The following is a 13,403-nucleotide window of genomic DNA, read 5'->3' on the forward strand; positions in this document are numbered from 1 at the left end:
GCAGTGGGGGAGGCTTAGGTTGGATATTAGGAAAAACGTTTTCACTAGGAGGGTGATGAAGCACTGGAATGGGTTACCTAGGGAGATGGTGGAATCTCCTTCCTTAGAGGTTTTTAATGTCAGGCTTGACAAAGCCCTGGCTGGGATGATTTAGTTGGGGATTGGGCCTGCTTTGAACAGGGGGTTGGACTAGATGACCTCCTGAGGTCCCTCCCAACCCTGATAATCTATGATTCTATGATCCTCAGAAGTCAGAACACTGTGGGTACTGAAGACTGTCCTGATGTGAGGTCCATGTGCTCAACCCAACAGCCTACAGAAGATAGTACTGAAAAATTTTTTGCCTTGATTTCAGAAAATCCTTGTGCTCTGAAGGCACTGAGTCCAGTGCTGATTCCGATGCTGTTTCAGGAGGACTGCTCTGCTGAAGGATGTGTCTGCTATAGAAGTTTGTATCATGACATAATGACAGTTTTACAAAACTCTGCATGGAGTCTCATGCTGCAGATCCCCAGAAGAGGGACATCTCAAATTAAGCTACAGATGCAGCCTGGTTTCTAGTCAAGAGGAGCCTCAAACCTTGTGGGAGAAAGGTCACTATTAGCTTACAACAAAGCAAGATGCAGCCCAAACTCCATTCGAAAAGTCTTTGTGTGGGGATTATTTCTCCTCTCTTACACTCAGCAAAGGAGACAAAGCGTTCAGGAGATTTCCTGAAGGGTTTTGTCCTTTGCAGGTAGAATGCCAGGGCTCAGTGGTGTAGTTTCCTGCCTTCTCTGGTAGCATGTGGCTTTGAATAGAAAATTGGTGAGTGTATGACCAGGTTTAAAGAAATTCTGAGATTATTTTTGAATGAATTTTGGGTGCAACCTCATGGAAACTTTATCCTTGTGGAATTCCACATTTAGGTCCACTATAAGGGCCCCCAGCTCACTTACTGTTCTGACTGAGGTGACTGCAACCAGAAAGTCAACCTTCATAGATAGATGAGCAAAGGCATACGATGCTAAAGGTCTGAATGGAGAGTTCATTAATGCCAATAGGTCAAGGTTGAGGTCCCGTATTGGGGTAAACATTAGTAGTGGAGGAAAGAGTCTGATAAGTCCCAACAGAAACTAGTAGTAGGATGGGCAAAGACCATATGGCTGTCCACTGGAGCGTGAAAGGCTGTAACAGCTGCCAAGTGCACCTGCGAGGAACTGAGAGACAACTCCAATATTTTTAGAAGGAGGAGGTAGTCTATAATAGTAGGGATCTCAGCATCCTCTGTAGGTATCCCACAATGCTGGCACCAGGTAGAAAATCTTTTCCGTGCTGTGTGAGATATATTTGAATGAATTGAGCAGAGGGTTGAATCTGTTTATGTGACTTTGCAGTTATAGTTTCTTAAGCAGTTGCTTATGTTGACTCTGTTGTTATATAGTGGTTACTATGTTTTTCTTCTCTCTCTGCAGTATAAGACTTAGTCAGCCATGATGGCTCAAACCATGTGTACATGGATGTGTTTCTAATTAGGGACTTGTGCTATATCTGCCATACAGAACAACTGGCGATGAAGATTTCAAGAACATTCTATGCATCAAATTAGCAAAACAATCTCTGACATTGCTTGCAGCCCCTGGGTGGGGAGAGGCGTCTGCTATTACTGAATACTCCAAAGTACTAAACTAACAGCAGCAAGGTCAAATGGAAGGCTGTATTGGAAATATGGAGGTCTTCAACACTGCCATGGAGGACTAGCTCACATATGGAGAGAGTCTGGAGCAGTAGTCTGAAGTAAATGAGCTTACACCAGAAAAACGTAGCAGCTTTACTGTGTGTGTTAAGAGGAAAAACGTAACAGTTTAATATGCAGTCTGATTGCCCCAGAGAAACCAGCAAGCAAAACCCCTTTAAAGAGATAATGCAAACTGTTCAAAAGCACTTGGAACCCAAGCCCCTGATTATAGCACAAAGGTTCAGGTTTCATAAGAGGAATCAACTTGAAGGTGAATCTATTTCTGCCTTTGTGAAAGAGTTAAAAAGATTATCACCACACAGTGCTTTTAAGGATGCGCTTAACGAAGCCCTAAGTGACATCTGTGTGTGGACTGCTTAATGAAAGCACACAGAAGAGGCTCTTAACTGAGGAAAATCTTATCTTTAAACATGAAGTAGAAATTGAAGTAACGCTGAAAACTGCAGCAAGGGATGCAATAGAATTGCATACCACAACTAAAACAGAAGTAGGAATGCATAAACTATCTGCAACCCAAGACAACATCTGGTCCACTCAGCAGACAGACATGTTACTGGTGCAGAAAAGGGTTTCACTCTCCTTGCTGATTCAAAGATGAATATTGCAGAAGCTGTAATATAAAAGATCCTATCCAAGCTGTTTGTCGCACTAAGATAAATATGGAAGAGACCAAAGATGGGAATTGAAATGGACTATCAATGTACAGTCTGTAGATAGAGGCAATAGTGACACAAAGTGAGAGTGGACTAGCCAGCCTAAATATATATAGTCTGATCAAAATGACAAGTCAGCAATCTGGTTGACACCCTGGGTGGTGGGAGAAATGCTCAAACAGGTTAGAGACACTGCGGCCATCTCACATTTGGAATATGGAAACTTTTAAAAATAGCAAACTGAAGGGGACATTAATGTTGCTGAAAAGATAGTGCCAACTGGAGTGATGCAAGTGAGTGTGGAGTACAACAATAAGCACTGTTTATTAGACTTATGTCATTGAGAAGGGGGGACCAGCCCTGTGAGGCTGTGAATGGTTACACAATGATTCCTCTGGATTGGAAATCTATAAAGATGCTGCAGTCACTTTCAGAAGACCTCACTAAAACAGCTGAACAACAGCTGGAAGGGATACTATGTCAGGCATTGGGAGCCTTCAAGAAGGCCATAGGAACTCAAACACGTGAAGGCTAAAATAATCCTAGCTGTGAAGTGCAGCCCAAGCTCGACCTGTCCCTTACAGCAATGGTTTTCAAGCTTTTTTCATTTGTGGACCCCTAAAAAATTTTGAATGGAGGTGAGAACCCCTTTGGAAATCTTAGACGTAGTCTGCGGACCCACAGGAGTCCACGGACCGCAGATTGAAAACTACTGTTCTATGGTAACGGCAACTTTTCACAGACCCCTTAAACAGTCTGAGGACCCCTTGGGGTTCGCTGACCACCAGTTGAACACCATTGCCTTACAGTACCTACTTGAAGGTAGATGCTGAATTGGAACATCTGGAAAGGGAGGGCATACTTTCAAAAGTGGCCTAGAGAGCAAGTAGAGAACTCCTATCGTTCCAAATGTAAAAAACATGATGCAGTAAGGGTATGTGGAGATTTTAAGGTCACCATAAACCCTGTACTGACCATGGAAAAATGCCCCCTGCCTTGAACTGACATTTTTGCTACACTGGCAGGGCAATTCTTTAGCAAAATGGGTTTGTCACAGGCCTGCCTATGAATGGAATTGAAGGAGAGTCTGAGGCAAACCTCACGATTAAAAGAGTATGTATCAGTACCACAGGCTATTGTTTGGTATTGCTTCAGCTCCTGCTATATGGCAATGGGCAATGGACCAGATTTTGCAAGCTATTCTGAGAACAGAGTGTATTTGGATGACATTACTGTGACCGGTGGAAGTGAAGATCATCATTTGGGAACCCTGAAAAGCATATTAAAACATCTAGAAGAATATGGATTGCAAGCCAATCACATAAAATGTGAATATTTCAAGGACTCGATAGCTTACAGTGAGCACGTCATTGATGCATAAGGCCTACATAAATCTCAGGAGATGATAAAAGCAGTTCTGAAAGCGCCACTGCCAAAGGATGTGTCACAACTTAGATCATTTCCAGGATTTATCAATTACTATAGCCATTTTGTACCAGACATAGCAACTGTATTGCATCTACTTAACTGTTTACTGCAAACTGGTCAAAAATGGGTATGGTCATGTCAGTGTCAAAAAAGCTTTCCTGGAAGCAAAGCAATAGGTCACTTGAGAAAGTGTGCTTACATACCTTAACCCATCCTTGCCTATCAAGTTAGCATGTGAAGCTTCATCCCATGGAATTGGGGTGGTTTTATCGCACTCCGTGCCAGATGGCAGTGAGAGATCCATAGCATTTGACTTAACATCTCTCCCAGCAGCAGAACATAACTATGCACAAATAGACACGGAGGATTTAAGTTTGGTATGGAGTGTGAAGAAATTCAACTAGTATCTATATGGGAGGAAATTCACCTTTGTCACCAACCACCGACCATTAATGGCAATCCTTCATCCGAGGAATGGAGCTTCTTTGACAACAGCAGCATGAATGCAATGCTGTGCTCTCTTCTTAGCTGGTTACGTCTACAACATCAAATTCAAAAGAAAAGAAGTGCACGCAAATACAGATGGGCTCCCCTGCCTGCCCATGCCAATTGAAGGGTGACCTGTAGTAGAGACAGAATCTATCAAATTTGTCAATTTGTTGCAGACCAAGTGCTCCTTAGTGTCTTGCAGAAACTAAGAGGGATCCCACACTAGGTCAGGTTTATGAAGCCAACTTTGAAGAGCTTTAAATATAGTGATTGCCGTAAGCTGGCACCCTTTTCCATACGCAAAGGTGAGCTTACCATACATCAAGGGTATGTCATGAGGGGAATTTGTGTTATTATTCCTAATAAATTGTGCACAAGAGTATTAGATGAGATTCATGTAGGTCTGTTAGGGGTAGTAAAAATGATGGCACTCACCAGTTTTGTATGGAGGCCAGGGATAGACCAAGAAATAGAGCAGTTTGCTAAAGAATGTTTGGGATGCCAACACGTACAGTGCATGCCTAAACCAGCACCACTACACCCTTGGGAATGGCTACCAGCTCCCTGGTAATGTCTTCATTTTGATTTTGCCACTCCATTTTTGGGTATGATGTATTTAGTAGTTGTAGATACCCATTCCGAATGGCTGGAAGTTTTTTCCATGAAAACCACCACAGCTGCACAGACAGTATAAAACTTCAACAGTTGTTTGCAAGAACTGGACCACCAGAACAAGTTGTGAGTGACAAGGGTCTTCTGCTTAGTTCAGAAGAATGTGCGCAGTTCATAAAGAAAAATGTTATTAGATATATTACCTCTCCACCTTACTATCCAGCTATAAATGGCTTTGTTGAAAGGTTTATATACATTTTTAAGCAAGCCCTGCAATCCATGGCAGATGAGAAGGGGTCACTACAGCGAAAGCTGGAACACGTTTTGGTAGCATATCAAGATGCAACATATGCCAATGCTGTTTATGGGCCAAAATCTCAGGTCACACTTGGGCTTATTAAAGTCAGATATAAGCCAGAAATAATCAAATAAGTCAAGAGATGGTGAGAGGGACCAGTGAACCTCATCAGCTACAAGTGGGTCAAACGGTACTGGTTCACAATTATTGGGGACCCAGTACATGGTTTTCATCAACTGTTAGTGCACAAGTGAATCCTTTGTCCTATACAGTACAAGTGGCACCAAATATGTTTTGGCACTGGCACACTAACCAATCGTGAGATTCGTGGGTGACTATGTCTGACAAAGAAAGCAAAATTCAGGGAGCTGCTGAATTTGTGTCCCAGCTTGATGCAACAACCAGTAACATGATACCAGAAAGCAGCTGTGCTGAACAATCAATATCATCTGAGGGACCATATGAGTCAGACATTGCTGCAGACACCCCACTTCCTCAAGGGAGTGTTCAAAATGTTGGCAGACATTATCCAGAAAGAAAACACACGCCACCTGAAAGATCTGATTTGTAATTGGACCTCAGGTTGTTCTGCCACAAGTACTTCTGACAGCATTGTGCCCATTATATTGTGGGGAGAAGACAGATGTGATATCTTTGAATGTATCAAGCAGATGTTGAATCTGCTTATGTGCATTTTGCAGTTATAGTTTATTAAGCAGTTGCTTATGTTGACTCTGTTGGTAGACAGTGGTTACTGTGTTTTTCTTCTCTCTCTCTCTGCAATACAAAAGTCAGCCAGCCATCATGGCTTCAGCCATGTGTACGGTATTCGTGCTACATCCACCATACACAACACTGTTAGATGGAGGGATGCTGGGTTGTGATATTTGCTTCTGTCTGAATCAGCCAGTCTGGGAAAAAACAAATATGGATGCACAAGGACATCTTGAGAATGCTTGGACACCAGAACTATCTGGGCCATTGGGGAACAATCAGGATCACCGACTCTCCATCTTGTTTGATCTTCTTCAGAACTTGAGGTAAGAGAAGGATCGGAGGAAACATGTACATCCTCTGTCCTGACCATCAAACTAGATATGTGTCCCTTCTGGAGTTGTGGCCTGGAGCAGTAGGTTGGGCATTTCTTGTTCTGTTGAGATGCAAAGAGATCCCAAGATGGGAGTGCCCACAGCAGAAAGATGCTCCTCACCACTAAGTCAGATAAATCCCACTCCTGGTCATTGGAGAACCATCTGCTAAGGATCTCTGCTATAATGTGTTGTGCATCCACGGAATGTGCGCTGCTAAACAAGTGATCTGGTAGCAAATGCACCAGTTTGAGATTGCACAGAAGCAGTACAAGAGTGATGGACCTTGTTCCCCCTTGTTTCTCGCCGTGGTCTTCGGTACTGATGACTTCTCACTCTGTGTTGGTACTGACAGCGTAGAAGATGCCTAATGCCTTTTTTCCTTTGCCAGTTAGAGCTGTTTTCAGGGTGCTGTTGCCCTTTGGTGCCAGGAAACCAGTACCATGTTCCTGGTGATCTCCTGACACACTCATACTGGGGTGCAGCGTCTCACCTGACTTAGTGGATGTCAGAGGTGAGGATCCCTTCTTGAATGTGGACATGCACAGGCTGCAGGAGGAGCTGAAAAGGGAAGCAGAGAGTAGCTCACCTGCAGCAGCCAGTGAAGATGAGCAGACCTGCACTCTGGAGCTCTGCAAAAGGAGAACTGTGAGAGGTCCAGCTGCCAGGGCCCGTGAATATCGATGGTCTACACATCTTTCCGTGCTAAGAGAAAAGGACTCTGGACAGATTCAATCAAGGTCAGATTCTTCTTCTTTGGCTTATTTTCTTTACCTGTCTTTGCTGTTTTCTCTTGCATGGGGAGACTGTTAGGAAGTGATCCAGGGAGGCAGTCGTATAACACTCCAGGGTGCAGGACTCAGCTGCCTGCCTCTGAGCCCTGAATCAGAACCTCATGGAGAGGGTGGGACCAGGTTCCCCTACCCATACACCCTGCTTCTGATAGGGCTGGAGGAAGACTCCCATATCCCACAGAGTCCTGACTCAGGGACTTTGGCCAGGTGAAGCCTGATGCCCCGAGCTGGGCTGCAAAACTATACTTCAGGGGACTCTTCACATACCCCAGAAGGCGTGGATGCAACTTATAGGCAACTCAGAGGACCAGCCAGTCACAGAACAGTGCCTGTCACCCTTCTCTGACCACTAGGTGGTGCCCTGTGGGTTTTAATGGGTAAGGCAATAGAGCAGGATGGGCAAACTACGGCCCGTGGGCTGGATCCAGCCCCTCAGAGCTTTGGATCCGGCCCATGGCACCACGTCCCTGCGGCCCCCGGATGGAGGGGCAGACGGCTCTGTGCGTTGCCTCCAGGCACTGCCCCCTGCAGCTCCCATTGGCCGGGAACAGGGAACCGCAGCCAATGGGAGCTTTGGGGAAGGTACCAGGAGGCGCAGCAAAGGCAGCACACGCAGAGCCCTCTGCCCCCAGGGGCCGCAGTGCTTCTGGGAGAAGCGCAGGGACAAGGACAGGGCAGGCATTCAGGGAGCCAGCCCTGGCCCCGGTGCACACCACTGTCACCCCAGAGCCACATTAGGCAAGCGGTGCTGGGCCAGAGCCCAAACCCCTCCTGCACTCCGCCCCCCAACTCCCTGCCCTGAGACCCTGCCTGCACCTCGCACCCCTCCTACACTCCAACTCCCTGCCCTGAGCCCCCCCATGCACCCTGCACCCCTACTGCACCCCAACTCCCTGCCCTGAGCTTCCTGTTGCACCCTGTACCCATGTGCACCCCAACCCCCTGCCTTGATCCCCCTGCTGCACCCTGCATCCCTATGCACCCCAACCCCCTGCCCTGAGCCCCCTGCTGCACCTCTCCTGCACCCCAACCTCCTGCCCTTAGCCCCCTGCTGCACCCCACACCCCTCCTCTGCCCCAATTCCTTGCCCTGAGCTGCTTCCTGAACACCACACCCCCTCCCACACCCCACACTCACACACCCTGAGCCCCCACCACACCCCGCACCACTCCTGCACCCCAACTCCCTGCCCTGAGTCCCCTTGTATACTCCACACCCCTATGTACCCCAACCCCCTGCCCTGAGCCCCCTGCCGCACTCTGCACCCCTCCTCTGCCCCAATCCCATGCCCTGAGCCCCTTCCTGCATACTGCACCCCCTCTCACACCCCGCACTCCATCCCGCACCCCAACTCCCTGCCCCGGCCCAGCATACAATTTCCCCATCCAGATGTGGCCCTCGGCCCAAAAAGTTTCCCCACCCTTGCAATAGAGGCATGAGTTGTGGTCATCGGTGATCAGAAAAGCCCCGGGGAGCAAGCCATGCACATTTTTAATCCAAGTCACATTTTTAATCCAGTTAGTTGCCAATAATTGTAAACCCATTTTTAATAGTCACAGATCTGTACATCCTTTATAATGCTAAATGCAGGCATCTTCACATCCTGCGTTTGGCTCTCTGCCCACAGCTACATGATGCTTTCCTATGGAAAGAGGAGTAAGCCATGGATCAGGTGTTAATGATGCAAGGAGCAGCATTAATTTATACTATTAACTGCCCTATGTGCTACTAGGGATGACTTTGAGGGCAGAACAATGCATGCAAATTTTCTTGTAAATATTCACATGTTTAAACACATTCACTTCAACCATCTTTGTGACTCATTTGGGACCATTTTCTACAAATATTTGAGAGATCTAGAACTGTGAGAATAGCTATGTTTTTCAGGTTGGTGTCCCAACTGAAAAAATGTTTAAGAAAGAAAGTAAGAAAGATTGTTTCAAGTCAAGTGACACAAGAGAGAGGTGGAAGGGCATTTAATTTTTAAGGAGGTTCTTTTCTATTTTTAAATAAAAGTGAAGTACAGTTCAAAACAAAATGTCATGTTGAATTGAAAAATCAAAAGGTTTTGATTTTTTCCCTAGTTTGTTTGGTGTGGGTAAGGTTATTGCCCCAAACAATTCAGTGAATTTGACACAAATTTTCAAAATGTTTCAATCTTCCTGAATCTGCATTTGTTTATTTTTTTTGGCAAAAGAAAGTTTCATCTGAAAAACTTCATCTAACTTTAAAGAAATCCAGTTTACTAGCATAAATGTTTTCAGAAAGCTAATTCTGAAGGGAATTTTTACTCCTAGTGCTGCAAGCCCATGCACACTCATCCAATCAGGGAAACAAACAATAGGATGTGACTTAATCTGTCCAATTACAACTAAACAACAGTATTTGAGTTTAGAATATTTGCAATTAATCAACAGAGCAAAGATACTGTAAAGCCATTCATCAAATGGAAAATAAATCTGAGGAAATCACAGTCATCTTGCAGAAAGCTGAATAAATGTCTGCAAAAGATTTTCTCAGGTCTCAGCACAGGCTGCATGTTTCATCCCTAATTCACTGAACAATCCCACAGCACCTTGGGGAAGCTGCTGCTGTAGACATTAAATAATTAAATTGTTAATCTATGCTTTGCCTGTAATTAAATTCCATATTAATAAAGTTATGTGCTTTAAGGGCAAAGGATGATAAAGCTCTGACATTAGACAATTAGATAGTCTCCTTCAATTGTGCCTCCAGACAGGCTTTGATTCAGAAATCTCATGCTTTTGCTAATGTTTTAGTTGTCCTGATCTATCCTGGATAGGAAGAGTAATGTCAGCTCCAGAATTGAGACTCATAATACTAGGAGGGCAGAATTTGGAAATATCATTTATAAAATGCCTTATTATGCAAATATCCTGAGGCACTGTACATTTTTAAAGGGTTTAAACTTCAGCTCTGCTGGAAGCAAAACTTAAGTCTTTATGTTACATTAAAAAACACTTAGTGAGGGCACTTAAGTACCTCAGGGCTAATTACTTTTAATAATTAACACCATAGAAATGAAACTAATTAACCTGGTATTCAAGTATATCTACTACTAATTGCCTTGATATTTTATTTCTAATAAGCTCTTGGCTAAGCAAGCACTGCATTTGAATGATTTTAAAACAATGCTACTGAATTTTTATTTTTTACAAAATAGTTCTCATTCTTTCAGATCCAGTGACATTCCATTTTCTTCCAAGTTTCCTTTGGTTCCATTGACTTTGGTTTGTGAGGTGCCACTCCTGCTCTCTGAGACATGCAGTTCTAATCTAAAATGTTGTTTTACCTCACAGAACCAAAGGAATATCAGAAACTAACATCACATGCAGTCCTGTAATTCTGACCCTCCCTCTAACCAGATCTGAGTTGTCACAGTTCCTAGGCTAACCCACACCGCTGACTTCTCCAGATGTTCCCACTTTGTATCAATAATCAGTGGGTCAGAGATTGACTCTATAGCCTGGTAGTCAGAGCACTCATCTGGCATTTGGGAGACCCAATTCTGAACTCCAAATCAGGCAAAGCAGGGATTTGAAAACAAGTCTCCCATCCTTCCCCCCAGATGAGTGCTCTAAACACCAGGCTCTTGGCTGTATTGACATGGGAGTGCCTTTCCTCCATCCCCACTGTCCTCTCCCCCCCCCCCTCCCCCGCCCACACCACACACTTTCTTCCCATGAGGAAAGTGCTGAGCTAATGCCAGAGAGGTTCACCAGCTATGAATTCTCAAGAGAGATAGGCACCTCTCCCCACCCTTGCATTAGGCAAGGGCAGATTGAGGCCCCCCTCTTGTTCCTTGGCATTTTCTATTGGGCCAGCTCAGTTAAGCTTCCCCACTACGATGCTTTTTCTATTGATTCCATTACCTGTAGCACCGACTTCTTCCCCATTATTTGGAGTCTGGGGTACTATCTACACTACGGATTTATTTCACGATTTTACATAAACCGGTTTTGTTAAAACAGCATGGTATAAAGTCAAGTCGCACGTGCCACACAAGCACAAAACTCAGTGGTGTGCATCTATGTACCAAGGCTAGCGTCGATTTCTGGGTGTTGCCATTGGTAGGCTATCCCGTAGCTATTCCATAGTTGCCCCCAAGTCTCCCCCACCCGATTGGATTCGTGGGCTGAGGATTTCCCAATGCACGATGTGCAAAAACCGTGTCGCGGGGTGATTCTGGGTAAATGTGTCACATACTTTCCTTCCTCTGGTGAGAGCAACGCGACCATCAGTTTTGCACCCTTTTGCCCTGGATTGCCCTGCAGGACGCCTAGCATGGGAAACCATGGAGCCCTTTTGCCTTTTGGTCCTTTACCGTATGTGTACTCTGCATGCTGCTGAAAGAGGCGGTTACTGGAGCGCTAACACAGCATTCATTTGCCCTTTGCAAGTAGGCAGAGGATGGTACCAGTCGTCTGTACCATCTGCTGTTGCCATTTAAACTGGGAGATGATGCGGTTTATTAGTCTTCTGTACCATCTGGCTCCTTAGCATGGTTGCTCCTGGCTACCTTCCTGAGGTCGGGGACCCATAAGACAAAAATGGATATGACCCCCCCGGGTCATCTTCCCTCCTTTATGTGTATCTAATAAATAGAGTTCAGTCCCTACCTAGAATATGGGTAGAGTACTAGAGGGATGTCCGTGTACCAGGAGAGCACAAGCCCGTCCGTGTTTCAGATCCCGCGAACTTGATGAGCTGCCATGCCCCATTCCTGGTGCAGTGGCTTGGCTCGAGGTGTCCCTACCAACAGCCCCCCGTTGCTCCCTTCCTCCCCCAAACCCTCCTGGGGCTACTGTTGCAGGGCTCCCCCCATTTGTGTAATGAAAGTAACGAAATGCAGGAAAAGAAAACACTGACTTTTTAGTGAGATCAAAATGAGGGGGAGGCGCCTTACAGCTGCTGTGATAGTCCAGGCAGGACATTAATGGGGCTGGGGAGAGGAGACCCAGCATCCCGCTGCCTATGATAGTCCAGAAGTAACAGAATTCTTTTCTTTAGACATGAAATGGGGGGCTGATTGGGAGCTTCAGCCCCCAGTTGCTATGAGATGAGGACGGTTACCCAGGCCAATTCGTTACCATCGTGCGGGAATAACTGGAAGTCATTCCTATTTTACCCACGGTGCCCCCGGGCCGACCCTCCACCTAGGCAGCCCCGGAGCACACGGGGATTGATGGACGAGAGACGCTAACCAGTCTCCGTGCACTGTTACTGTATGCCCCCACCGGGGAAGGGAGGGGAGAGGGGATCTGCTTTGTTCAGGGGCCGCAGGCCACCGTTATCTATCAGCAAGCATTGCAGTGACATACGGTACATTGACAAAAAGTCAAAGAAATGATTTTTTTTCCCTTTTCTTTCATGGAGAGGGGATATAAATGACGAGCTATTCCCTGAACCACCCAGACATGTGTTCTGACCCTACAGGCAACTGGGAGCTCATGCCAAGAATGCAAATACTTTTCGGAAGACTCAGCGGGGGGGGACCTGTGGGATAGCTGGTTGTCCTCAGCCCCACCTCCCTTCCTCCCATGATGCGTCTCATTTTGATTTCTTTGGCTTTTCGTTAATGCTTGTCACACAGCAGCTGTGCTTGTGGACTCTGGTTCATTAGCCTCGGAATTTTTCAAATGCTTTGGCATCTTTCATCTTCTGTAATGGAGCTCTGATAGAACAAGATTTGTCTTCCCTATGACAGCGATCAAGATCCTAGTATCTTCATTACGGTTCCATGGCTGGGAGCTCTTTGGATGTGGGACGTGCATGGCCACCCCATGGCTGACAGCAGAGCCAGCGCTGGGGCAAAAACAGGAAATGAAATTTCAAAAGTTGTACGGGGCTTTTCCTGTCTACCTGGTCGGTGCGTCGTCCGAGTTCAGATGTGCTTTTCCAGAAGGTGGTCACAGTGGTGCACTGTGGGATTACTGCCGGAGCCAATCCATCGATTTGCGGGCCACACTTAACCCTAAATTTCCCGATCTTATAGTGTATACGATCTTCCAGCGGCTACTCCTTTTCGTCGAGGAGGAGTACAGAAACCAGTTTTAAGAGCCCTTTATATCGATATAAAGGGCCTCGTTGTGTGGACGGGTGCAGCCTTAAATCGATTTAACACTACTAAAATCAGTTTAAACGCGTAGTGTAGACCAGGCCTGAGAGCCTAAATCAGGTTTGTTAATTCCATTGGGCAACAACTAATTCCCTTTGTGAATTTAGGCCTTTGTAACTGTTTATAGCCTTTTGATCTGTTTGTTCCCAGCTCTGGCAAAGCAG

At 45.7% G+C, this 13,403-nt stretch overlaps 1 protein-coding gene across 5 annotated transcripts in view; it reads right to left on the bottom strand.

The window, feature by feature from the left end:
• The window catches only part of C3H6orf118 (chromosome 3 C6orf118 homolog), a 53,131-nt gene that overhangs the window by 6,384 nt on the left and 33,344 nt on the right, over nt 1–13,403 (bottom strand). For 2 of the 5 annotated variants that reach the window (XM_032790924.2, XM_032790922.2), the window contains one exon: nt 4,041–4,162. The exons of 2 other annotated variants lie outside the window; for them this stretch is intronic. In XM_032790924.2, the coding sequence (XP_032646815.1) occupies nt 4,042–4,162 (121 nt within the window). In that variant the 3' untranslated portion in view covers nt 4,041. Of the gene's footprint in view, nt 1–4,040; nt 4,163–13,403 lie in introns of those variants that run through there. One more of the 5 variants, XM_032790927.2, reaches the window with a different exon arrangement.

Source organism: Chelonoidis abingdonii, chromosome 3 (assembly GCF_003597395.2).
Source record: "Chelonoidis abingdonii isolate Lonesome George chromosome 3, CheloAbing_2.0, whole genome shotgun sequence".
NCBI lineage: Eukaryota > Metazoa > Chordata > Testudines > Testudinidae > Chelonoidis > Chelonoidis abingdonii.